Consider the following 27834-nt stretch of genomic DNA (forward strand, 5'->3'; position numbering starts at 1 on the left):
AATATGTATATATTCATGTTTATTGGCTAATATTTTCAGAAGATTGTGATGTCAACACCCATATATTAAATTTTGTCCCTGAGATTTAAAAGGCACTGCAGGCGCCTTAATCAATCAATAATAATAATCAAATCAAATCGGTGTCTTTATTTCCAGGATTATCTGATCCAGCAAACCAATCACCTTTTCCATCTCAGACCACATTTCTGAGGAAAGCCATCCTGCAGTAGAATTAAAATGAGTAGAAGTAGCCGAAATCACAAACCACAGTAAACGGAGTTCAGACGCTTCAGCTTTGGGGAATCCATTATAAAGTTACTCAGAGTGAAGATCCAGTTGTTGCGCTGTTAAACCTGCGCTTTTTTTCAGTTGATTACTCCCTCTAGTGGTTTGGGTAGCAGAAATAGGCTTGGCAGCATATACCTTCAAGTGAACTTGGGATAAAAAAATTCTTGCTAATGTTTTAAAATTGAGATGGAAGAGGTTTCATACAATTAGGAAAGGCTGCAGTTGTACTGCAGTTAAGAACACTTCTGGGGTAAATCCAGGAGCAGCAGACGTGCCAACTTAGCCCCACCAAAGTAATTGCCATAGTAATGTTCAGTTGGAGGGCAATACCATTTTTTTGTTTTCGTCCGGATGTTAGGTGCTTCTCCAACCTCTAGGATGTAGCTTTCCAGATAACCCACAATCAAGTTTTATTTTTACCTTTTTTTGCTGAAAGGATGAATAAGAAACCCTGATTTCATATTAGGGAAGGACACATGCAGAACAAGTCGTATATCATTGAAGAGGCAATGATTTATACTGAAAGGACATAAATAAAACACACATCTTCAGCGGATACTGGTCAGAATGGAGCTGTGAAAATAGTCACAAACCACAGAAGGGACTTGCTGAGGCTCCCTGACCTGCAGACATGGTGCGAGAGCAGGCGGGCTGTTTAAAGGCCTGCAGGAGACCGACTACTGCCTTCATGACCTTCTCCTTCCAGACAAAGCACTGCCATTAATTAGCTGAGGAAGCCCCATCACACCTGTTGGCATCAGACATTTTAATCATGCCATTGGGTAGAGATGTAAACTACATTATTCTGTCATTATATGCCAAATCATAACAGACATAAGCCAAGATACGCTTTAATTTGTTTGAATAAATTGAAGGATAAGAAAACAGCCCTTTGAGCTGTCCAGGTTATTGTGTACACACCAGTTGTCAATTGCTTTTAATCCAATAAAATAATACTCTGCTGCACATTGTTTTGATTCAATAATGTTGGTCTCTAGGCATCACTTCGCCAAATAAACCAACCCGAAGATATTTAAGACTGAATAAAACAGTCCACAGATAGACTATCCTGCATTTTGCGATGAAAATGCAAAAAGATGCTGTGGATTCTCTTCCACTGTTTCCCCTGAGATGTGTTTTATCTCAGTCCATTATTCTCTGCTGGTATATGGCAAGCAGAGGAATGAGCTCAATTAGGTGAGGAAATGAGAGGAGAGGAGAAATTTGGACCCCGGTATTTGGAGAGAAAGAAAATGAAACATTGGAGGAAGGTCAAGAGAACATAAGAAAGGAGCAGGGAGAAAGAGAGAAACAGAGAGGATGAGAAAGTGAAACTATGTTGTCATGGAAACTGGCATGGATCTGAAGAGCAAAACAAAAATGTAAATTGGTTTATCCTTCGGGAATGTGATGGTGCTACAGGGAAGAAATAAGCCGGGAGGTGTATTTAAGAGGGGACCTTCCATAACTTTATATGCAAATAATAAGATTTGAAACAAAAATAAATGTATATTAGCAATGATGATGACAAAACGATGGATCTTTTAGGGTATAGGCTTATATTGACTCATGTACATTGAGGCGGAAGCTGGGAGAATGAGCCCTTAAGGCTGAGCCGTTTCCTGCATTTCTAATTAAAACATGGATCAGTTTGGGAGGTGCAGAGGTCAGTGTGTGAGTGAATTACTAATACAAGTAAACAACTTGTGGCTCGGCACCGTTTCCCAGGTGCGTCATTTTCAGGTTGGCATTTAGTGATGGAAAAGCGTGTGAGTCATTTCACGCTTTTCATTCAGAAATCTCACAGATGGACACGACTCAAGCCAAAATGTCGGGGTTATCGTCTTTAAACAGCCACCTGTCAGCATGCTGCAAGAAGTCCGTTTTTGGTAGGAAGCAAAAAAGGAAAAACGTTTCTGTACCTCCTCATTATTTTACCCATCACCTTTGTGCTTCTTCACACTGCCAAAGCCTTTGCATACAGGACTCCACTGCTCCAGAGTCCTGTATTTTACATGCACTTGCTGCGTCACTTCTTTTCTGACGAAATGAAACTACATAAAAACAAAATACAACATTGGAACACTGTAGTCATCTTGACGTATATCACAGCATTATCAGTCATAATCGTATATATATCTCAAACAGAAAAGGATCAACTTGAGAATGCATTGAAGCACAAAACATAGTGCCAATGATACATCAGTAGCTGGCATTGATAAATAGCTTGAATAACTTAATAATCAGCAGCCACGTGCAGATTAGTGTGTGTGGGGGTTTTTGGTGAGAGAGTCATTGTAATTGGGGAGAAGCGGTTGCCGAGGCGGCTGGTGCGGGCACCGATGCACAGGAGTGGTACCTCAAACAGGTGGTTTCCCAGATGGGCAAAGTCAGCAACAATCATGTTCTCCCTCTCGTCCTTACTTTAAACTCATGGAGGTCTTCGATGGAGCAGAGCCAGCAGACACAGAAAGGACAAACTGCTTTGAAAAAGGAGGAGGCAGAGCCAGGCCAAGCAGTGTTGGATGCTGAGCGGCTTTTCATCGATAAGGATTTGGACAATTTGCTGTGTGACATGTGTTGGCTGCCGGTGTCGAGACAGGAGGAGAATCTCTCAGTCGAACCGGTAAAATCGACTCAACTGTGTACACAAGGTGGTACTGTTGATGCACGGGGGGACGAGCATCTGGGTGCTTGTGGAAGTAAATCAAATCTCCACAGTCTTGTTTGTGCTATGATTAAGGTTGTTGGCGCACCTAAATACCCATGCGGCCAATTCTCTGGAGTAGATGGCCAACATTTTTGGATTAGGTCCAGACAGGAGGTGAATTAAGGTAATGTTTAGTTTGGGGTTCAGTGATTATCACTCTGACAGCAGACTGTGTCCATTGAAACACGAAAAACCAAGAGGTCACAATCGACTCCCTTAATGGGGATGAGCTGGTTTCTAACACGATTAGCTCCATGAACCCCTTGTGTTAACTGAAAAAGCTAAATGTAATGTCCCCATGATGGCAAAATCCCCATGATCCAATCAACAGTCAGCTGAGAACATGGAGTTGGGAAAGCAACTCCGAAGGGACTTAGTTGATCCCTAAGCAGTACTCACAGCAGTCTAGCTCAGGGATTGGGAACGTTTAGGTATCAGTGGAAGCCATGATGATCCCATTGCTCTCAAAGAGACTTGTCTTCTGGTCGAACTGCACACGTTCTGATTTCAGGAGTTGTTCTAGAGATGTATAATTGCTGTCAAGTAGAGTAAACTAATCCTTCACTAAACGTCATCCTACTGGTGGTCACAGTAATCTCGTCCTGCTCACGTTCTAACATGAAGCTCCACAACACAACAGGAAGTGGGCTCTCTTTTCACTGTGGACCACAAGGGCATGCAGTAGATGGCAGTAGAGCTACTCTGATGAATTTACATCATGGTCACAGTCACTGTTCCCTTCCTTCAGTGACAGCCTTGATGTGACTCATTGAAAAGCAGGAGAGTTAAAGTTGTTATTGTTCACGTTGGGCTCCAGATGGCTTTCAAAAACTGGCCGATTTCTTTTCAGGTTTTGCATAAGCTGCCATTTGGGTGCTGTGTTGGCGTCACATTCCTAATCCTCTGCAACACACGCCAACGGCACAGAACTGGTTTAGTCCTGGGGTTAAAGCACAAATGTATCTTTTGTGGATAAAACTAATTGCTCGTCCACAAATTAGTATTGAACACATTGAAAAATGGAGTGAAAGTATAGCAAATAAGTACTACAGTACAAACAGTATTCTGTTCTCTAATTTCCCAAAGGTCTGTTTAATGATAGACAGCATTCTTTGTTGTTTATAATAACTAATAACAATAACAAATAATGTTTTCATTAAATCGGGGCTAATCCTATAATCTACATGTAGGAAGCCTACAAATCAAAATACCTTTGCACGATGACGTGCAACATCCGACCAGTTGCAACTGTGTGTATTTGTGGGTAACGGGTGACACTGAGCAGGCCGTGCCTATGAAGTTCAACGGGGCCACGTGAGGTGAGGTCCTGCTCTATTTGTGAATTGAAAGCTTGACCCTAAAGAGGTTATGGGGACTGGAGGTGTTGCCGTGACCTCTCGTGGAGCTCTGAAGGCCTGGCCCACCTCTTTTAGGTCTCCAACAAACACAGTGAGTGCAGACATTCTTATGGCAGCGTCTCCCTTTGAAACAACCTGGAGCGCATTAAACCCTCTTGTCTCTCTCCCATTCTCCCCTCCTGGTTGTGCTGTCTGTTTTTACTTTGCGTTGTTCATATTCGTGCCATTATGACCCTCCTCCTCCCGCTGCGTCTTTCGGCATCCCACAATGCATTTTGTTGAGACTGACTGCGGGACAAATGTTTTCGCGGGTGCTGCTGAAGCGTATAATATGGGTACAGAACTGTTCAACAAAATTGGATGTTGAGATTCATTTTATAATATAAAACAGAAAAGAGACAACAATCTCATTGTATTGATCCTGGCAGAAATCTTTTCCCCCAACCCACATGACAGAGCAGCTGGCTGAGAGTGGCCTCATCTGGAACTGCCATCAGTCGCTTGTTAAATGCAGTGTGCGAGTGGAGCGGGAACAGGCAGCATGCGGTCTCAGCCAATCCACAGCCAGACACTGGGAACTGTGCACACAGGCTGCAGGTCACAGAGCAGTTTGTTTAGTGTGTTTGTGTGTGTGTGCTTGCATGTGGGCTACATGCCTATGCTGGACCGGGCCGTGATATAGAATCCGGCCCGCCTCCACCCCTCCACCCCTCCACCCCCCACCCACACACTCTCTCTCTCTCTCTCTCCGAATCCTGTCTAGGTAATTGATCCCAGACTGGACATTGGAGTTGCCAGCAGCGATTCATATCGTTTTTATCTTTTAGACAAGCCTTCTACAGCTTCCAGATGGGGGACGCACTCCGGGGTTCGAGTTTGTTTTTAAAGAAGAAAAAAAATTGTAATGCTTTAATGTCTTTACCTTACAAAAACCATGCAGCACGAGGAGAAACCTACTGGAGTGTGGAGGATTTGTGTAACTCATTGGCCATGAAGATAGTTTGTTTACCTTTTGTTGGTGTTTGTTTACGTGGCTACTCTGTGTGAGTGGAAGCATGCCGGTGACAGTGGTTTTGGAAAAGGGTTGAACTTGTGCAGCGGCCCCTGAGTACAGCTTTATGTTGTCGCGTGTGGAAACAGGAAAGGATTTACAAAACATCCACATCTATTCTTTTATATTCCATCTTTAGAGCAAATTAAACGTATAAAGTAACATGTTGCTTGGTCTGAAAATGGTTGTGTACATACCCATTGCTGACGGTAAGTATTGCAAAGAAATACTTTGCGCCACAATTCGAAATGAAACTCTTCAAACAAGTCTGTGATCCACTCTGAGAAACGATGACATTCTCCATTCAAAGTTCAGTTTTCCAAAATGAAAGTCGTGAATACCAACAGTTTATGTTCCGACTGCGACAACACAAGACTCTCTCTTCTCATAATATTCATTGGGTCTAAATAATGAGAGGAGGAACACAATTACTGCCCACTTTACAGTCACCTTTCCCACCCAAAAAGCTCTCGTGACCTCCTTCATATAAATGGCAGAAACCACGTCGGAATGAGCAAGTCTCCATTTTAGGAGCTTGTAAAGGAGCTGAAGGGAACAGCAAGACGGGAGGAATTGATGGTGGGCTTTAAGCTTTGTCTTAAACATCTGTCACACGTTACTGTGTCTGAGATCACAAGAAACTGTCCAGCTAGAGTCATGAATACAGATGAATGACATATGAAAAGCATATTGTTCATTAATCATCTTTTCTCTTATACTTTTTCTTACCTTTTGCAAGAAACTGGCTGAAACATGACTCAAATCATATATTTTTATTGGCATGTAAAGACCTTTACTTGAAGCCAAATGCCATCTAATTACTGGTCTTGAGTTAAAGTAGCAGTGAAACTCAGAGGGACAATAAATCTGTTTTCCTCAGGTATTCAAGAGGGTGACTTGATACAGAAATGGCCATTTTGTTGGTGAAGTATTCCTTTAAAAAGTCAACCGACCTAAAACTCCACCACTGTGTGAAGACAATATGGAATGACTTTTGTTTCTACATTATTCATCACTTTGAAATGAAATCAATGAAACACAATCTGTTTGTTGTCCTTGCTGCTGGCGAGGTTTCTTCCAAACATGGCGTGTAGGTTAATCCTGCTTTCACTCACTCAAAGTGACCATGAAACTTGAATGGTAGAGATCAATTTATTCTGTTTCCTTGTTGCAAAAAAAAAAAAAAAAAAAAGCAGGGTTTTATTAGTGTTTCTTCGCAGCAACAGAATCAGCTGCATTTCATGAATATGTCAGCGTGAAAGCTGATCACCATGTTGTTGTGGTTCTGACTTGAGCCAACGGACGGTTATGGCTGCACATACACATGAGCAGCTGAGCAAGTCCATGTTGGGAGTTGTGAATTGAGCTGAGATCATAGTTGGTTCCATTAAGTCACTATAGATTATAGATATATTTCCTCTCCGGCGACAACACTTTTTAGCACAAATTCTTATGAAGCCATAATTATTATTAGAAGTTGTGACGTTGTCAATTTGAGTGTAATTGCCTTGCTTATTAATTTTTTTAAATTTTAAATGAAAGAAGATTTTAATGATTTTAATTATATTCACTTGTATTTTAATGCATTTTGATATGTATGTGTATATATATATATATATATATATATATATATATATATATATATATATATAGTACAAGACATCAAAATAAACATCACAGATTCAATCGGCATATTAAGCGGCTCACATGAGATCCTGACCAAGGCTGAGAAGGACTATCGGATTTCTGCCAGTCTCGAATCAGCGAGCGACGTTCACACCCCCGCTCGCACAAATTACTGGTGTGCTTGTAAATTATACCCAGAATTTTTTTTTTCCCTCCCCAGAAAATGAAGGAGTTAAACCATGTTTGACAACTCCATTACGCCAGTGGAAACAAAATAGTCAATTTACTGTCATGCTTGAAGTATTTTTGAAGCTAATTTTTGGTTTTCGGGAAAAGTCTCCACATATAAATTGTTGACATGACACACAATGTTGGCTTCTGTTGAGGGAGTCTGATTTACAGTCGTTCATCTGGAGATAAATTGGATAATAATACAAATTGTTCCCCAAATGCTGCACTAGAAACAGTTTGAACAAGAAAACAAGGGTCACAGCGACGGGGAAAATGTCATCCGACACCGAAGGGAAGAAGAATTCAGCATCTTCCCAAAGTTATTTAAACACCTGGGTTTCTGCATGTTTTAGCCCATTCGCCACACATCACTTGACACAGGTCGTTTTTGAAAGCGTGCTGTAGTTTTAGGCTTTTGAACTGTGTTTCATCAAATTACGGGTATTATATAGTTCCATTCCTTTTCGAACATTGTGGAAATCAATATGCAAAGGCTTTACATTGTGATTAAATCATCACAGTAAACATTGTTGTCACATTGATGGACGATAATGCAGAAAACGACAGCACATCATTGTCATCCCTTTTGCAAAAAATACAAAACAAATATGATGTTCACTGTAATGGATGATTATATTGCATTTATTTAGCAGCTGCCAAAGAATATAGCGAGATAGATGTCATGAAAAATATCTTAATACAAAAATGCATTGCATTACGTATTAAGGAACATTCACGTCTCAGTAGTGTCAATGTCTAGAAGTGTTGTGTGTTTCATGAAGTATGGAAATGATTATCTGGAGGAATCAATGTTTTGGAAAAATCGCAGTAGGAAAATGATCAACAGATAACTTTATAAGAAGATTAACAGTCACATAAAGACTCCATGATGTTACTAAATGCAGCAACGTAAATATAATGTGTAAATTATTAAGCTTTTGAGGTGTATTTTTTCAATGTTTTGGACAATCAGGCTAGCTGTTTCCCCCTGATTCCTCTAGTTATGCTAAGCTAAGCGAACAGCAGTTTAAAATGTATAAAATAAAGTTGAACTATTCCTTTAAATCATGCAACAACAGTGGCATGGTCCTTTAAATGATTGCCATGACGACCAGTCTCAAGACAACTCCCTGCCAAGGCTTATTTAACATAAAAGGACAGAGAAAAAAAATCACACAACCATCTGATTCTTTAGCAACTTTTTTCACAGAAAACCACAGTAGTTATAGAACATGCGCAAATATCGTAAAGATCGAAAGGAATATTTTTTAATATGTTATGTTGTCCATTTTGCCAAAATACACATTTCGTTGTAGTAACGTCGCAGCAGGACCTCTGTAGGACCACGCAGGCCCAAATAAATAATAAAGAAAACCACTGTGTCGACCTCGCGCTCCCAATCCAATGTGACGACATTCTGACAGAATTAATTAACGAGAGAAAGTTGACTAAAGCGCTGGATTGTTGCTGCTTCTCCTTGTTGTCTGCCCTCAGCTGCCATTCGGAGACTCTGGAAAACAAAGAGGCCTACCACACACCACCTGCTCAGAGAGGATTGTGGGTACGAGCTACTGTACACTAAACAGCTGAACCGGGAGTAGTATGAGGGTCCCGTGGGGAGAGGGGCCAGAGAACGAGGGCGGTGTCTGAGGGGATTGGGCGGGGGGGGGGGGTCCGCTGGTCCAGACAAAGTGGTCTTGTGAAAATGGTTGCAGAGGTTGTGGCTGCATGTATCATATCTGCTCCCCAGATCCTGATGGACAGTGGTCAAGTCTGCGCTCAGTACATAAATACTCCACGCTACATTAGCCGCCAAAGCCTTTCCACATGTTGTTTGCAGAAGGCCTCCATGGTGCTTAAACCCCAATCCCCATCTGGCTCTTTCCAGGTCAATCCGTCCAGGACTTCACACGCGTTCCCCGACATGGACCTGCTTTCTGCTTCACAAGAGTGCCAGGCCCTCTGTAGTCCAGTGGTTTACACACCCAACTTGGCACGTCGCAAGTGCCACTCAGACCAGCGCGCTGTAAAGAAATGACCACAGCCAGACCATGTGTGTAGCGTTACACTGTGTCTTGACATCGAATCCTTCTGAAACCAAAATAAACAACTCCTGTTCGATCCAATGTGGGTTCTATTGTTACAGAGCTCTGTCCGTGTAAACATCTTAAAACGAGGCAGAATAAGAGGTTCTTTCCACGAGTCTCAAGAGAACCACACTTGAGTCAAGTAAATCGTTTCCACAAGTGGATTTTAATTTGGAACAAGTTCAATAATCTAACTTCTTCTTCTAAAAAAAACTAAAACCAGATGTCAACCCTAAATATTAAACTAAAGCTGTAAATTGTGTGCAGTGATCATCAAATGCACTCCAGTTTGGCTGTCGGAGCACATTTGTTTACAGTAACGGCCTCTGAAAGCCAGCTGAGCTCATCCATTCAAAACTACAACACGTCTTCTCAGTTATTACAAAGCATTTCATCATTACAATAGGTAATTCGCTGGTAGATGGATCTTTTTGTAACCTTTAGACAGAGCCAGGCTATCTGCTTATAAGAGTAGTATTTTCTCATCAAACTCTTGAGAAGAAAGGGATTTGACTTATTTACCAAAATATTCAGCTATTGCTTTAAACACACGGATGTGTGATGTTCTACTTTTTGATGATTGCTTTTAATGCAAGTCACTTAATTATAATGATTTGAACACCACACTGACTTATTTAGTCACTAATTCTAGTCCCACACTTGACATTTGTGCACGGCCGCAAGAGCGCAGAGGTTATCTGTAACACAATATGTTGTGCCTGTGCACTCCTGGGGCTCAGTTGAGGAGAGGCCCCTTCCTGCCGCCCTTGTCCCAAGGCCAGTCAGCTGTGGCTGTGCTCGGTTGTGTGATTCAGGTAGAGGCCCAACAGGGAGCCTTCTGCAGAGGAGGCCAGCGTATAGTGAGGTCTGAGGCTCTGAGATGAGGAGGCTAGGAGGGGAAATGGGGGTCATGGGCCCCGTGCTTTACGAGCACAAGCCCCTGCACGGCCTTGCTTACCTCCGCTCGGCCTGCCTGGTAGATAAATGATGATAGAGCAGAAATATACGGTGGGCTGGCGAATATATGTTACCCTGCCTGCCAGCCTCACAATGTGTGGTCCCTCACATAACTGTCAACTCAAGAAAAAGCAGCGAGGAGGAGGATGAGGAGGATGAGGAGGAAACCTCACAGCTGGAGCCAGCATGAGACGTGTGAGGACGGCCACACTTACACATACGAGACGACACTGGACAACTCTGATAAGGCCTGAGTTACAATAAAGTTACAAATAAACACATAGGCTGTGCAGCACTGTGAATCTCTATCTCATTAGATGATAAATGAAAACACACATCCTCACTGTGAGCCAAGACTATTTTTCTCATCCACAGATTGAATCATCTGCTGTTAAGCTTTAAGCAACACATTCCAATACAGGTGGTCCTCTGAAATGAGAGGTTAGCGTTGCTTTCTACAATGCCAGGGGTAGTGACTGATCTAATCACAGGGCGCGCTCACGCAACACACCTGTTTTGCCAGCGTTGCCAAGCACTCAAAGTCGGGCCGGGTGGCACATGTTGGGGTGGCAGTAATGTGTTACCCAGATCCCTATGTAGTCCCAGCAATATCTTGGTCTGATTCTGCTCTCTCATCTGCTGCCAAGAACAACAACAACATTTGCTAGAGCTTGGCCTGGCTGGATCCACTCAATGCTGCACCTGAGAGCTTTTACAGGGGCCAGATAAGATGCAACTTGTGTTCCTGACACCCCACCCCCACCCCACCAAGGTCAACCAACACCGGCCAGCATCCAAGACGTTTTGTTATTCAACGACTCACATTTTCCAGTCTCTTGTTCTTCACGATTTTCTTTTTTTCTTTTTTTGTTCAAAGTTGCAAACTGCCAGGCAACAAATCAGGCAGGCAGCCAGCAGATGTGGCAGGCCCTTGTGTGCAGGACTGCAGCACTTAGAAAGGATGTGCTTCACCAGTGAAGAATTCGGTCAGTTCTTTACATTATGGGGTCGCAGCTGCAAGATGTGATATTGTCAAGGTTGTGTCAGCGGTCTAGCCGCACTGCACACAGGCTCACATTTTTACGATGCACAAAATGAATTTATTACATTGAGGATAATTGTATTGCTTATGTAAGGCCGAGGTCAGGTCAGATACAATAAAGCTAAAGCGTTTTTAATGGGTTTCTGGAAGGCGGGGATGCATAATGCTGCCCTTCACAGTCAATAACATGTATTGCGAGCCATGCCTATTATATACCCTGGGGTACCAGCCAGTGCAGTGCAAATAACTTCAAACTGCCTGCCAACAAGTTGATAGTTCTTTCCAAATGAAAACACCAAGTTTAAAGTCTCACAAATGTATTAACTCCCAATGAACTTGTTCTCTTTCTTTTCTGTATTTTCTGCAGGAAAACAAGCTGCACACTCTTTGGACAACCACGCTGGAATAAACTACTCTTAACAGTCTCCCGACTACCCCTCTTTGATGTCTTTCATACATAATCTTCAGGTCAATATTTTACATTTAAATGTCATCTTCCAGTCCACTCTGCCTCAGAAACCATATTGTTTTATAATGCATTTTATGTCTTCCAACAGCCTTCTAAATATAGTCCTGCATTTCCCACCAAAAAAAAAAAGAAAAGCTGAACGCTTAGTCCTTACTAATTAGAACCTCCTTCGCTGTCTGGGGCTGACTCCAGTAAGAGCAGGTTTATGGGCTTCATGCAGGGCAGCACTGCCTTTGCTTTTGCAGCAAGCGGTCCCAAACACCAGCCCGAGGCTCAGAGGAACAGAGTTAATAATGGTGGCTGCTGCCTGGCACCACTAATGATGCTCACCGTTTGTCTCCTCCTTAATCTAGTCTAAGCAGAGTCTCTATGCAAGATACTTGCACGAGTGTCCTCCTCCAATAAGCATTTAAGGAACTTAATATCCATGCATAAATGATGCAAACACCCATGCATGTCTACGTGTCTATGTGCACTGCTTCCATCATCCACACACACGTGTCTACATTGGAAAAGGCATGATGCCGGGCTGAGTCTTGAGAATGTGAATCAGCTGGGATTTTATTATGGTTGCATGCCTCTCATATGGTAAATAATAATTGGCATGTGTTTGCCAGGGATGCTCCTCGCTGCTTACCCCGCCCTCGCCGGGCCCTGGTTTTCCATTTCTCTGAAGTAATGGAATTTCTAAACAGGCTATCGCCACCGGTTTATTCAATAATATATGAAGCGACGGCATCATCCTGACACCCTACACCTTTCAGTCTCAGGTCGAGCCACTAGCCCAGTCATGAGTGGACGAGCTGGAGAGACAGGTAAAATGGAGCAACGCTGGGGAGGTGGACGCACCGATGAATAATTTAAAGTGAATCCAGTGTTGAATGAAACAATTCTCTCCATCAGTCCTTTAGCCTGCGCTCAGTCACCCTCAGCGTGTAGCGCAGTGTGGACTGCAGAGGGGACACACGGTGATAGGCTTTAACGGGCCTACTGACTTCACGTTTCCAGTTGAAGCTTCGCGGCACAACGGGAAACCCGAGGATGATCCCTCATTTCTGCTTGCTCCTCTGCTGGCTGGCTCTTCCTCTACAAGGTAAAAAGATCATTGTACTTCAGCTTTCCTAAACAACAAAGATGTCGAGTTGGAGACAAGTTGAGGCGAGTTCCTCTTCATCACAAACTGCTGCCATTGTTATGTCAAATTGCTAAGCGCAGCCAGAGGGAGGGACAGCAAATTTGATCCATCAAATAAGCCGGAGGCAGATAAACTGCGTGTGCATTTAATTATGTGTTGCTTATCCCCATTCCCAACGAACTGTGAGGTCTTGTAAAAGTTTTCTGAAGACGCTTACTAATAAACATCTGCCAATACTGCGCCTGTTGGGGCTGCTTTTGTCGCTGCGTGGAAAAAAACAACACCAGAGCTCTTCTCTCCTCCTAGTAACTGACTCCGGCTGTCTTGCGTTACAGGTCTGGAGGTACTCGACCCGGAGGATGTGGAATACATTCGCTCCAACGCCACAGCGGCAGCGGGAGGCTCAGTCACCTTGGACTGTGGCTCCACGATGCCCACCATCTTCATCTGGGGCTTCACCAAACCAGGAACTGATAATAATGTAGCAGTGGCTTACAACTACGGGCAAGGCCCAAAGCTCCAGTCTCAGTCCGGCCACTTAGGCCGCATGCAGGTGCCCGTTAACACCTCTGCTTTAGTCATAGAGGAGCTTCAGAGCGATGCACAGGGGATGTACACCTGTCAGGCGTTGTATGATACGGACAGCGGGGCCAAGATAACTTTCTACTTCACCCGGCTGGATGTGGAGGACGACTGATAGTAACTCTCTGTTCACATTGGTGGCATCTAATCGTGCAGCCATGGCCTTATTTGCCCAGGATTTGAGATATCTGTCTGACCCCCGCCACAATTCAGTGGATTGTGAATGGAATTTCACCAGTGGAAAATGTACACATCCAAATGTACTTTCTCACCATGGGAAGTTCTTCGTTGACCTTTGAAAAGTAACTGAAAATTAGCGGCAGTGACGGGACTGAAGCCGTAACAACAACGGCGACCCCTTCAGGCGACGTCACCGCTGCTATTGAGGCTGTTTTAAATTGATTAACAGGATTCAATCACACTCTGCGTTGATGTCTGGAAAACATTCATTACATACCGCTTTCTTACTGCTACGAGGGTTGAGACTCTGGCACGGCTTCTTTTTTCGTGACGTCTTTGATGGCGTTCCATGGTCCCTCTGCTCGAGCCTTCCTCATTGTAACCCCTAACGTTGAGCTCTAACTGGCACTTCTGCAGATACGTTGATCTTGGGCGATTGGTTAGCAAAAATATTACTATAATACAGTAAAAATGCTTTTGCAACTAGAGGAGTCGCCCCCAGATGGCCATTAGAAAGAATGAACGTTTAGGACAGCATTGGCTTACCAAGGAAAATTAAAAGTATATATATAGTTGCAATATTGGAAGTATATGATCCAGCATTTCTGTACCTTGACCTATACAAAAGGTACTACAAAACTGAATATCTCAGCCTCTGCTGCGCTGACCTTGACCTTAAATCTGTTTCCTGTGCTTTCAGAAAATGTTATCGCGAGTCCAACACAAAATACTTGGGACCACAGCCTCAATGTGTCTTGAGAAAGAAACGTTCTGGTTGCTCTGGATAATCCACAGACCTCGTAGTAGTATACTTTCTAGCTAAGTCTCTAAAAACAACCATTACATTGTGTTCCGTCGATTATCCGGAACAACGTTGTGTGAGGCTCTTTCTGGAGAGACATAAGCATCGCAACTCACTGTATTAGGATGGAGGCAGAAATCTCAGAAACTCCAAACCTGGGCAAATAAACCCAAAACTACCTGCACTAATACCACAAGTCTTGAGTGAGAAAATGTGTTGTTTTTTTTCTTCATCATTTGGATGACTCCACCAGTGGGTGAGACACCGGACTGGAGTGTCACACCCACTGAATCCCTTTGATCAATGAAAGCCATCGTCTCCTGCAGTCTTGGTAGCATTATAAACTTACAAAGCGTGACACCATGTAGACCTGAGGTTGCAGATTTCATTTCAAATGCCGAACCAGTCCTGTATTGTGCTCCTTATTAAAACCATCTGGATAGCAGGTTCAGTAGACAAGACTATTTTCTGTTTGCTTTTCTTGAAATGCATTGGTCATTACGGTTTCTGCTCTATTCTAATTACCACCCCACAGTGTTGCTTTTCTTTCTCTAAGTGCATTAGACTGAGCTTGTTATTTCACTGCTGTGTGATGTCACTTCCAACAGAGCTACAGGCACATCCAGAGCAGAATGACACATCAACATCTTTCAGAGCACCCCGCTCGAGGCTGCAAACTGTCATTCCTAAATAACCTCTGGGGGACATTTTAGTGCATTTGAACCGTTTGATACAGTGACAGAAATCCTGACGCATAAAACAAATGTTCTCTTAAATAATTCATCCGTATAAAATAAACACATCATTACTCAGACACTCTAGAGTGCTTGTTGAATACAAAATACTACACGGCTGATTTGTTTTTCAGCGAGTGGGTTTTTCTGAATCCCTCCTGACGCACGAATACTATTAATTTTATTGTTGAAAGTTGGCTCGGGTCAACAGGTCCAACCTGCTCGTCAGCAATAAGCTCATTATTGATCCAAAACAGTACGATCACACGCTGAGAAGGGAGAACATGGCGGCAGATAAATGGATGCAGCTGGGATAAAGATGAGACAGTGTTTCCCTGATTACCTCCAACAGGTGCAGTCAACAAATGTTGCGGTTACAGTGCGGCAACTGAATGCATCAAGATTTGAGCCAGACATTGAATAAATAGCGGATATGGCGGCAACGTACAGATCATTAGCCTCATGCCGCATCATGAGCTCATCACTTGCAGAGATCCGCTGGAATGCCGTTGGAGTTCATCCAACCACAACATGCTTCACTTGAGGTTTGTGACATCTCCAGGATGAAACCGCCCGGGGCTGAATAAAGCAACACACTGCCCGATTCATACGAATTGCATTCATTCAGGGCGTTCTGGAGAAGGGAGAGAGAGGAAGAATGGTGGGCGGAGGGGAGAGGGACTGGCGTTAACAGGTCGGCTCTGCAGCAAGGGGCAGAAAATTCCAGGGCAGACAATGAGCTTTCTTGTTCCCATGGGCTCCTTAATGAAGGGTTGTAGCTGCGTGGGTAGAGGGTGCAGGGCAGGGCCGAGGCAGAGTGCCGACTGATAGATGTGGGAGATGGAGGAGCAGCTCATTTAGAGACAACCCTGCCCTTATCTTCTCCTCGTCAGCCCAGCCTGCATCTGTCAGCATCCCCTTGTCCCTCCCCGGACCATTTCTCTTTCCAGCTTCATTTCCTTCCCATTGTTTAGTTCCTTTTTTTCCCCCTCCCTAATGGCAGCGAGAGAATCAGAATGGACTCTCGATTGAACTGCTGCATGGAAGTTAAATAAAAGAAGAATGGGAACTTAAAGAGACTGGTGCAGAGAATGGCCAGTTCTTCCCATCACTCACTGGGTCGCGAGCCACTTTGGGTTTTTTGATCCACAGCTCAAAAACTAAAATAAACTTATTGCTCTAGTGAAACACTTTACCATCAGGGCTGAGAAACTCCTAGTAAAGAACTGAGTTTAAGCCATCGAGGCTAAAAATAACAGCCGGAAGAGGCTATGCCACGCCTCAGCAGCAAGCGAGTAAATCCGGGTGTCAGGAATACCCCGTGTACCATCAGGGGGAGGAGAGATGCCAGGCGAGCCGGGGCCTGAGGACTGGCAGCCAGCTCTGGCACAAACACAGGGAGACAGGCACCGGGCATGGAAAGCCTGCACCGCAGACATCCTCAGTGAAGCGGGGCCAACCCCGTCATCTGCCCGCTGCCATCCTATCAACTCCAATCAACCAGCACATCATGGAAATTATTTTAAAACCAATGGAGGGTTTAAGCCTTCAGAAAAATGGGTTTGGCAAAGGCAGGCTGAAACACGAGATGAGTATATTACAACTCGTTTCATGAATGAGTTATCTGCTGTAGTTTCACACATCACGAGCATCACACAACACGACTTTGACTCAACTCATCCGCCGTCTGTTTCTAATATACCACTAACCATTTTGTTTTTTTACAGCGAAATATTAAATCTACATCAGAAAACGTTGCATTTTAGCAGCTCCAACCTTCAGTTCCCAGAAATCATGGAATGTAACGTCATTAAACTGGGACAGATGGCCAACCTTTCCAATTTGAGATTACTTAAAGGGCCAGGCAGCTAAATCACAATGTATTTTGTCACTTAGATCCTGCGCATGATCTTTGATCCATAAACAATTTCCATTAAATCACTGCTCTTCACCATATTTTTTTTAAATAAATCAACAATGTTCACTTGTTGGGGCAACTTCTGAAGTGAAAAGTGAAAAAAACGTGGTTGCCACATGAATGACAAAGGATAACGTTTTCTCCGGATGGAGCATTCGCTACTATCTTTGTCAGGTCGTGTTTAGATATAGTTTTCTTTTTTTCTTTCTGTGGCTGGAGATTTGGACCAGATACCAGAATTTCACCTGGTCAGATAAACGTCACCTGTCATAACAACATAAAGGATGGGAAAGTATCACGTTGCTGGCAGCGGAGGAGTTTTAACATAATAAGTTCTGCGTGAGAGAGCCGCTCACACAGATTTGATGCAACTTCCCCACTTCTCCAACAGATTGGGGCCAGCAGGTCAACAGTGCTCTCGAAGCAACGGTGCATTTTGCGTTAAGTGATGAGCTATCAAGTATTCACTGAAGCAAAGAGCAGCAGCCCTTAATCTGAACAGTGAAGGGAGTGTTCACCCTATTCAGGGGTCACTGCAGTGGAACAGCCCATCAGAGGGCCACATCAAAGGCCTGACATAAATATCGATGGTTTGGACCGAGGCCGGGAATTTCACTCCAGCAATCATTCGCTGGACGCCGCACATGAAGGAGGGGAGGGAAAGACATTGAAAACAGTTGCTCGTTTACTCTTCCATATCTTCTCTTTATATTATTACAAAACTTTACACAGACAATTGCTAATGGAACACAAAAGGGACAAAACAACAACAAAAATCTAAAGTATTTCTCATTCAAAAAGGCATAAATAATATAAAAGACAAACTTATTTTTACTTTAAAACCGATACATTCATATGAAATAATATTTCACTACTACAAAAAAATAAATAAGTCGTCTCAAGAGTTTGTGATCTTTTGCGAGAGTCTTCCCCCCCAGTGGGATATCGTGTCTGTCTTTGAGCCCCTTTTCCTTTGCTCTTGGCGTGTCCCTCCATTTGGCCTCGCTCACAGTCTCTTGTAGTCGCTCTCTTGTCACACCGTGTTCCTCTCAGCTCGGTCCGTAGCACATCGAGTGTCCTCGTCACCGTGACGTGCAGTGTCTCTGACTCGCCCATCGCTGGTGCTCTTCCTCTGTGACATTCCCACCAGCGTCTTCTCTGCCGTGGTTTCCCTTCACGCTGCAGGAGAGTGTGTTTGTGTTACGGGCTGTGTTCAGACCTCCTGTGGGCTAGGCTGGATCAGCTCGCCTGCCAGGCTCCTGCTGGAGATCCACCCAGGCTTTTCGTCACAGTCCAAGTCTGGCATGCCAAGACTCTCCCAGCACACCACGGGCCCCTCCATGTCCATGCACTCCAGCTCCTCCTCAGCTGCACAGAGAGAGAGAGAGAGAGAGAGAGAGAGAGAGAGAGAGAGTCTTTGTTTTACACTTCATATTAAAAAAAAAGACAAGAACAGATTCGGGAGAGGCCCACAGTGTAATTTGTGGCGATGCTGCATAGTTTGTCTGCATACAACATGAGGATTGGTAAGGACACAACAAATTACAAGTAAAGCATTCAGAACATCTTTGGGTGCGATTTTATAAAAGTGTTGAACCATGAACGTGGCGAACGCTGGAGCATAAACAAGAAAAAAATAAATAAAAATAGTTACATTTATTAGACTAGTTATACGTGACCTTTGTCTTTGTCATTTAAACCCACCATAAGCATTTAGGTGCTGCTAAAGAGCACTTAAGGACACTGAGCCCAGCCGCCCTGTGAGTCTTAAAGCAACGGTACTGTAGAAATTAAGCTATAGCCTGGAGCTGATTAGCTTAGCTTAGCACAGAGACTGGAAGCGGGGGCAAACAGCTAGCCTGGCACTTTCTAAAGATTTAAACTGTTAGTCACAAATTAAAATATAAATAAAGAAAAACAAGACGAAAAGGATTTTCTTTCAAGACCTTTCCAGTTGTAATGCAAAGCTAAACTAAGCTAGCTGTAGCATTAGATTTACCTGAATGACATGAAAATGGTTTCGATCTTCTCATCTGACTCCGCAAGACACCAAATGAACATACTAGAGATATCAGACTAGTCCTTTTTTAAGCTTAAAGTTACAATAAGCTATGGGTTTGATACAGTATATAGTGTTATATCTGTAGGTTACTGTAGAAGCCATTAGTCAACCTGATCGCAATGTTCTTATTTTGCGTTATGTTTATCATAAAACACTCCACTGGCCACCAAGAGACCCTTCTACCATCCATACAATAAAAGGTTTCATTGCAATGAAAACTTATTGAAATGAGAAAACATTTAATAACCCTTTTGAATTACAACTACAAGCCTTTTCTTCTCTGGTCATGTTTATGTCCTTTTATAAACTAAATAGTATCTCCGCTGGCAATAAGAAGAAAAAAGTTATTTCTGCCTGAAGCTGATGCATGTTATATTATATAGCCTAGTGAAGAAATTAATTGGTGTACCTGAAATTATAGTAATAAACAGGAAGTGAGAAGTTGCAGTTCTCTGTATCAGTATCTGCAGTGAGAAAACACCAAAAAGAGAGAAGAGGAAGAAAAAGACAAATGTGTTGGAGGGGGGAAAAAGACAAAATACTAGGAAAGATTTTGTGGGCATTTGATATAAAAATGTGTCTCACCAGTATTGTCTGCTGGACAGTTTTCATTGTTCCCGACCAGGCAGCAGGAATGCTGTGAGGGCGAGGACTCCCTGTGCTCGTCTGACTGGCACCCCGCGTCCACTCCCCGGTCTCCAAAGTGCATGTGACCGTCGAGGCCGTGGCATTGCGACGAAACCTGGCCCAGAGGCACCATCTCCAGGCCGTCCTGCTGGCATGGCGCCACGCGATGCATTACAGGCAGAGTGCCGCTGGAGAAGGTGCCATTGGTCTTGTTGTAACATCTGCCCAGAGACCGAGAGAGATGGAAAGAAAAGTGGGACATGTGTTTATAAAAAAAGGTGCCAGTGCATTGCTGAGTGCTCACCCACTGACAACTCTCAGCTTCTTTTTGCTTCACACACTGCTCTGGTTCTTCCACTCTGCAGACATCTGTGGGTTTTCCGCCAGACACAGAAAACCCTTGCATTAATACCCCAAACGGTGTATGAAACGATGACAGCTCTTAACACAACGGGAGCTGCAAGTGTGTTCCACAGTCCAGCTGGAGATTAAAAGGTCCAGTACCACTGCCTCTAAATATCTAGGGCAAACCCGGAGAGCTGCACGCAGCCAGCTTCCCCGTGTTTCACTGAACTCAGCTTCCCACTATCAACACGTGATTGGATTGTGACCACACTCCCTCTTTTCCCAGCAGCTGGAGGTAAATAAACACAGGGCTCATTAGGGCTGCTGGCTGGGTGCACACAGGGTAAACTGTGATGGTGGGGACCCTTAAGTACATAAACAGGACTAAATATCCCCAAGGCTCATCTTTTTAAAAAATGTCCGAGGTGCTTATGTGACAAACGGCTCAGAAAGTTTTAACAAATCTATTTTTAAATGTATATTTTATTATGCACCCTTCAAGTAAAACAAATTGAAAAAAGGATAAATAATTTTCCATTGCAGATTTCTGTTTCTGAATAATAAACACCAATAAATTCCCGGATTTCTTGAAAGAAATAAACCCAGAAATAAATTGTCCCAGATATGCACACAGAGCAAAACATGTCACACAATGCTAAATTTAGTTACCATACCTATTGTTGTTGCAGAGGTTCTGACAGCTCATACAATCAGACGACTCCGTTTGGGGAAGAGCTGTGTACATGCCTCCACCCTGACGAGAGAGCACAAACACCACAGTCAGACAAATCAAACTGCATGTGCAGCTACTGCAGTAAAATACCCGGCCATTTACAACTTGAATATCATGGATATGAATAAGGCATGCAGTCTTCAGGTTTGTGGTGCTTTGTGGTGCAGCACTCACGTTATGTTGGGGGTGGGGGTGCTCGCAGTCGCGGGGGCTGTGGGTCAGGGTGCCATCGTGGCCATGTAGGTGGCCAGGTGAGAACAGGCTGCCGGAGCCGTTGAGCAACGCCAAGCCGTTAGGGAGCTTGTGGTGGAGGTGATGGCACCCTTGGGGTAACATAGGACCGCTGTGCCCATAGCCACCGTGGATGCCCCCATTGATGCGGCTGCTGCCAGGCAGAGTGGTGTACTCGAGGACGTGGCCATTCATCTCTGCTGGCTGGTACAGGTAGCCGGGAGGGTCATACTCTACAGAAGGGGGATAGAGAGAGCGAGAGGAGGTGATGGAGAGGCAGAACAGCTGGGATAGAGGCTACAAGATAATTATAACTATATGATAATCGGCAATAGTTACAGAAACACAGAATTAAGAGGCACATTTAGCTGACAGTGGTCCTATAAAAGAGTTGTTTACCTTTCTTGCACGCACTTCTTTAATCTTTTGGATGGTAAATGTCAATTTTTTTGCATTTGAGGAGCCACTTTTAGCAATTTGTCAATGTGGAAATGTTGTCTATGTTCTTGTAAAGCAGCTTGTCAAGACAATAACGCTGCACAAGAGTGTATATTTCCTGCAACTAAACCAACTGCAGTGCGTCTCCTTCACGCGCACGCCCAGTGTACGTGAATGGTCATGTGATCTGCTTTTTCAAAGGTTGCCGTGTCGACGGAGATTGTTTCTGTTTCAAAACTAGCGAAACCTATTAGTGTGGAAGTAGCCCAAGTCATTTGGGTGAACTCCAATGCATTCTCACACAGAAAGTGAGCACCTGTGATTCAATCTTGGCTTTTCCCCAAAATCTATAAGCTACAAAACTCCAAACTATTTACAGACCCAAGCGGTCTGGGAAAGAGTCCATCAAACGATGGCAAAACACTTTTTGCGAGCAATGTGGGATTCATATATGTACTATGAACACGTGGAATATGCTGCACATGCCGTCTTGGGGCCAACTTTTTTTTGAGACACTTAACATGGAGTTAACTCTTTGTATGTGAGCTAGTGCAGCAAACTCATTTTAGCTACAGTAGAGCAAAACACACACACTATATGATGGATGGTTTTGAAACGCATTATCCAAAATCTCACACTGTAAGCAGGAACTATGCTTCTTCTCTGAACACTCACTGTGCATGTTGTTCTGCTGACGATTCCTCCACAGACACATGGCAATGAAAGCCAGCAGGATGAACACCATCACTCCCAAAATGCAGCCCACAATCAGGTACAGCAGTCCTCCAGGTGTGCTGGGAGGCTCCCGCGGGTGAGGGTAAGGTGGGGTGATGGGGTGCTGGCTGGGCGACCCGGGGGCCTGACGCGCTGCAGCAGAGAGGGAGGAGGGGGACATGAGGAATAGCATTTTTCACCCACTAGCAACCAAGCAAAACAACAGTACCGAGCCGTAGAACGCAAACCATTGTTGTTGCTCTCGTAAAACTCAGTACATTTATGTTGTGTAATTATGCCCATTGTACCCGTCATTAAAGTTACGGCCTTCGCAGAAACATTCCTGGACTTCTGATTAAGTGGAGGTTTGGTTGACGCACAAGTCTTTTTCTCGCGGAGGACAGCTTGCGTTCACTTACCTTTGGTCTCACAGATCATGACGTTGCTGTATTCGCTCTCCCCCCCATCATTAAAGCACTGCATCTTGATATCGTAGGAGGTCTCCGGCTGGAGATGGGCAATCATGTGCCAGTGTTTTGCACCTGAGAAAGGCGGAAGAGAGAGATGGGGACAAAAGGTGAGAACTCACTTCCTCTATGAGCCAGCGGTGACTCGCATTGCTCCAAATCCTATATAAACTCACCATCAGTATTTCCCTCCTTCTCTTCCGTCTCTTTATATCTCACACCTCAGGTCATGTTCTTTCATGCTCGCTCTGTCAACTCCTGTCTCTCTCTTTGCTTGAGCCCCCCTACCCCCCTGTCAGTCCCACCAGGACCCAGACAGTTGCTTTACTCTAGATGAGCTCCATATATGGCAGCGTCATGTTTGTCCTGGCTTGCCTCCAATAATCCCACTCTACACACACATACACACACACACACACACACACACCACTGCTGCACAAAACAGGACTACTACGTGCTTTGGAATCACAGATGAGACGCCAATCTACAACAAGGAAATGCTACGTTTCAAACAAATGAGGCAGAAATAAGGTGTTGTGCTGCATTTGGTTTAACATGATATAATAAATCACTCCAAGTCGGCTAGGTAGATTTTATCTGTCGCGAGTGGGAACAATAAAAGAACTAAGCTGCTGCTGAAGAATAATCCACTCTGTGCTGTAAATCAGACTCACAAATACACAAATAATCACCAGTTATTAGTTTTGTCCTCGTTGAGGCAAAGTTCATGAAAAATAAAAGTGAGGTATTTAAATGAATGTGTTTTTATTCCTCAAAGTATCAAAATAAGAATTGTGTTGCTACTGACAGTATCAAAAAGTGATACTAAGTGAAAGCACAGAATGAGTGATTTTAAGGTAAAACAACAACCCTTGATTGAAAATAAAAACAAAAGTCTGCCAAAGCGTCTTTTTTTACTGCTGGGGGTGCCCAAGTTAAATTATAGGCACAGTTTAAGGAGCCCTGAGGTGCAGACGGCTTTCAGAGAAGCCTGATCCTTGCAGCCACAGCAGGCTGAATGGACTTGAGAGGGTACTGTAGTCTGCCATTTGTATTGTGAGTTTCCCCTCGGGGACAATAAAGTCCATAATCTAAATGTTACAACTTAAAAAGTGTCTTTGACACTGTGGCTGGTATAAAAGCTAGTCGTTGTTATTAGTTGTACAGATCTAAATAATTAGATATAATGTGGAAGCAGGTCATAACTACACGTACACTGAATTCCTGTGGTAAACAGTAGTGGTGTAACGGGCCACTGTTAATACGTATGGATATCCCCTCGCGGTTCGTGACCGCTGATTAATTACAATTTAGCGTCAACCATAACAGTGTGAACTAAAGTGTTACGACATTCAGTTTTTATGAAGACAAAAACTGATGACGATAGCAAAGTAAAAGGATAACATTGAGAATTTTTGATGGTTTACACTGACTTCAGAGCGGTTGAAATTATTTTTTGGAAGGCCGGAGCCTTGAAGGCCAGCTGCTATAAACAAATCAAATAATCTCCATCTGGCAATATGGATCATTAATGATCTGCAATGAGTTTAGATCTGATCTCTGACTCATTATCCGAACTGTGAGTTTTATGATGCGTTGCACCACCAGTAAACAGTAGTAAGTGACACAGATATTTTAAAAAAACATACATTTTCTTAAATGGATTTAGACAATTTATAGACTTAATGCATTGACATCTTTTGACCTTCAATTCACCAAAAGCCGTGACACACACACACACACACACACACACACACACACACACACACACACACACACGAAAACTAGACTTTCGGTACACATAAGAGGAGAGGGGGGCGGAGTGAAAGGATGTCCCTCCCTCCCTTCCTGTACCAGGCTCCACTGTTAGCATTCCACCCAGCAACCTGAGCCCCTCTCCTCGGGCCGGGCTCATATTTCAGCTCCGGCAACCATTTATTAAAAACAGATTTCAGAAAGCCCTGGTGCCCGTGGACAGCACTCTCGATAAATCAAACGGCAGAAATGCTCCTCTTCACTTTACCCGCTCTTGACAGTGAGTATCCATTACCCTCGCAACTCCCAGTTTATCTGCAGAGCGTGAGCTTAACATCCAGGACGGGACGGGGCTGTCGACAAACAATCTACACACTCAAATCTGCCGTGGAAACACAGACACGTGAACATTCAAATGTGTGTTTCCACTCACCTTCGACCATATCTCTTTTGTAGTCGCTGTCATTGTCGCTGTCCGTGGGCCGGTAGTAAATGTAGAAGCCCTGGATCGGAGTGTTGTTGTTACTCGAGGGGCTATACTGGATAGGGATGGAAAAAAAAGATTACGTTAGACTACAGCAATCTAGTGTGCAATTATTATTCAAAGAGAGGACATTTTCCAGCAACTAATGGCCGGGCTGGTTATCAGCAGATGTGCAGGACTGCAAGCAAAGATCGTGATTGCGCTTTCTGTCTGAGAGTTCAGGAAATAATGAGACTGTCTGGCCTAAAGTAAATGTGGGGAACTATCTGCAGCCCAAACTGTGGTGAGGAGGAGAAATAGATTTTTAGAGTGGAATCCAAACGTAGACGGACAGGGCCTCTTCATCGCTGTCAGAGCAGAGCCGCTCAATTAAAAAGGTCTGATTGAGAACCACCAGCAGCTCAAACACAGGTGAGACACTGCACTAAGGACATTAATAGGGTCCACCTGGGCAAGATGCATCAGGTAGGCTTTGAAACAAGGTTTGACCTCTGAATGTTATCTGTATCCCAGTCATTCACTCACAGTCCAGCGCAGCATGATCTGTGTGTCACTGATGGGGTCCGTGGCTGAGATGTGTGGCCCGACCACAGGGCGGTCTGCGATACGCTGGCTGGCTTGTGGCACCTGGTACGGCTTGGAGGGAATGCTGTGAGGACTCTCGCCGTACATGTTTATGGCGACGACGCGGAACTTGTAGGAGGAACCTGAGAGAACAAACAGTGTCACAGAGCAGCGGCGCCGAGCGGTGACTTTTCATCTTGCGGCATCCATCAATAAATGATTATATATATATATATATATATATATATATATATATATATATATATATATATATATATATATATATATATATATATATATATATATATATATATATATATACACATACACACACACACACACACATATACATATACATACACACACACACACACACACACACACACGGTGGTTCTAGATCTAGAAACCCGTATCTGGGCAGAGGAACCACATTGTGCTTCACAGTACTGCAGAGAACCCTTTGGAACCACGTGGAAGCTCACCGGGCTCCAGATTGCGGACTTCCACAGACAGCTTGAGAGGTGAGATGTTATCCGCAGCCACAATCCACTCTGCACTGCGGCCGCGTCTGTACTCCACGCGGAAAGCTGTGATTGGAGACCCGCCGTTGGCTCTCGGGATCCAAGTGACATACACCGAACTTTCAGTCGCCATGGAGATGGTGGGGCGGTCAGGGGCCTCGGGCACTGAAAGAGAAACAAACAAGGAATAACCCCTTGAGTCGCGCAAACTTCTGTGAATCCAATTAAAAAACACACAGAGAGAACTGGAAAAGCCTCACGACTTTGTTCCGACTCATGGATGGAACAAGTTCACAGAGAAAGAAAAAAAAAGACGGCATCATGTGGAGGAATGTGTACTTACTGCCTGGGCTCTTAGCCACAAAGTTAGAGAGGGCAGGAAAGAGAGAGAGAGAGAGAAAAAGACCAATGTGAGCAAAGTTTGCTTGCAATGCCAGTAAACATGCACAAAAACAGATATGACCTAAAAGCTGTGTGCAATCTCACAGCTTTCTGCTTACAGCATCTTTCATCCAGAGAGTCATTACAGGGTGTCAACGACGGTGTCACTGTTTGTACTCCGCGGCACCAAGAAACAAAGCAGACCACATCCAAACATCTAACTCTGAGATCCATTCAACATGGTCCGGTCATGAACCCCACAAAAAAAACTACACGTCAGAAGGCCCAGAAACGTCCCGCGATCATTGCCGGCTCACAGTCCAGCTGCAGACCTACCTCTGTCGTGTATGACGACGCCAAAGTGTGTGTTGGTGGTTTTGTCCTCTGGGGCTTTAGGGGGCATCGAGATGACGGGAGGCTTGGCCGGATTCTTGGTGGCGGTGGTGCTCTTCTCTGAGAGAGGAGGAAGAAAAGCGGGTAAGAAAAACAAGGCCCAACAGGTCTTCGGGGCCATCGGTGCCACCAAAAAGCGCACCGAGCCGCTCTGGATGCCGTCTCTGTGTGTGTGAAGTGACTGCGTAACGGAAGCACTGCGCTCATTGCAATTAATACATTTTAAAGTAAAGATTTTTTTTTAAACTATAATTTTGTAATGTATACATTTCTAAACATGGCTGTAGCCATCACTGGCGATACCAAGATCATATCCTCGTTAATGCTTTGGGGTATTTGAGGTTTTTATTTTTATACACATGTATATTTTCATACATTTGGTGGCTTTTAAAAAAAGGCTGATTTTTATTTCATTTATGTTTTTGACTGTAGGCAAAAATATGTATTGCACAGAAAATACAGAATAAATGCCATTAAGATCAAGTCTGGTTTTGGACTGGTTGGTAGTTTTTTTGGTCCAAGACCATTTTGTAAAGGAACCACCCTTGGGATGAAATCATATCTGTGGTTTTTGGCAGTAGTTTACATATTTCTGACCAGGGGACAACCCTACTGTGGTATAGCATTATTGTTAGTCCTTGGAAAATTTGCGGTTGCTCTTGTTTCTATTTGTCTCAAAAACACAACAAACTTTCTTGAAGTCATACATTATGATACTATGGTACTGAGGATTATGATTGGATAAGATAGTAGAAGTAGTAATGTAAAGGAATAATCCACCCTTGGATACAGAATATGGTTGTATACGATAAATTTTGAATCATCCAGCATCATTTTGAATCATCCAGCATCATTTAGTAACAACGTGTATTCACTTATTCTCAACCTGTCTCATCTGCTTCTACTTCAGTTATTAACATTCCTCAGTCCACAGAAACCATAAACCAAT

At 43.8% G+C, this 27834-nt stretch overlaps 1 protein-coding gene across 3 annotated transcripts in view; it reads right to left on the minus strand.

Moving 5' to 3' along the window:
• Window positions 1-17857: 17857 nt before the first annotated feature.
• The window catches only part of cdon (cell adhesion associated, oncogene regulated), a 29427-nt gene continuing 19450 nt past the window's right edge, over window positions 17858-27834 (minus strand). Inside the window, exons 10-19 of one of the 3 annotated variants that reach the window (XM_034549318.1) lie at window positions 26829-26945; window positions 26073-26276; window positions 25552-25733; window positions 24976-25081; window positions 22740-22862; window positions 22282-22473; window positions 21112-21401; window positions 20879-20958; window positions 19818-20080; window positions 17858-18538 (exon numbers count right to left, since the gene is read on the minus strand). In XM_034549318.1, coding sequence (XP_034405209.1) covers window positions 18384-18538; window positions 19818-20080; window positions 20879-20958; window positions 21112-21401; window positions 22282-22473; window positions 22740-22862; window positions 24976-25081; window positions 25552-25733; window positions 26073-26276; window positions 26829-26945 — 1712 coding nt within the window. In that variant the 3' untranslated portion in view covers window positions 17858-18383. Of the gene's footprint in view, window positions 18539-19592; window positions 19697-19817; window positions 20081-20163; window positions 20229-20878; window positions 20959-21111; window positions 21402-22281; window positions 22474-22739; window positions 22863-24975; window positions 25082-25551; window positions 25734-26072; window positions 26277-26828; window positions 26946-27834 lie in introns of those variants that run through there. The other 2 variants (XM_034549319.1, XM_034549320.1) reach the window with 2 other exon arrangements.

This window comes from Cyclopterus lumpus, chromosome 13 (assembly GCF_009769545.1).
Source record: "Cyclopterus lumpus isolate fCycLum1 chromosome 13, fCycLum1.pri, whole genome shotgun sequence".
Taxonomy (NCBI): Eukaryota; Metazoa; Chordata; class Actinopteri; order Perciformes; family Cyclopteridae; genus Cyclopterus; species Cyclopterus lumpus.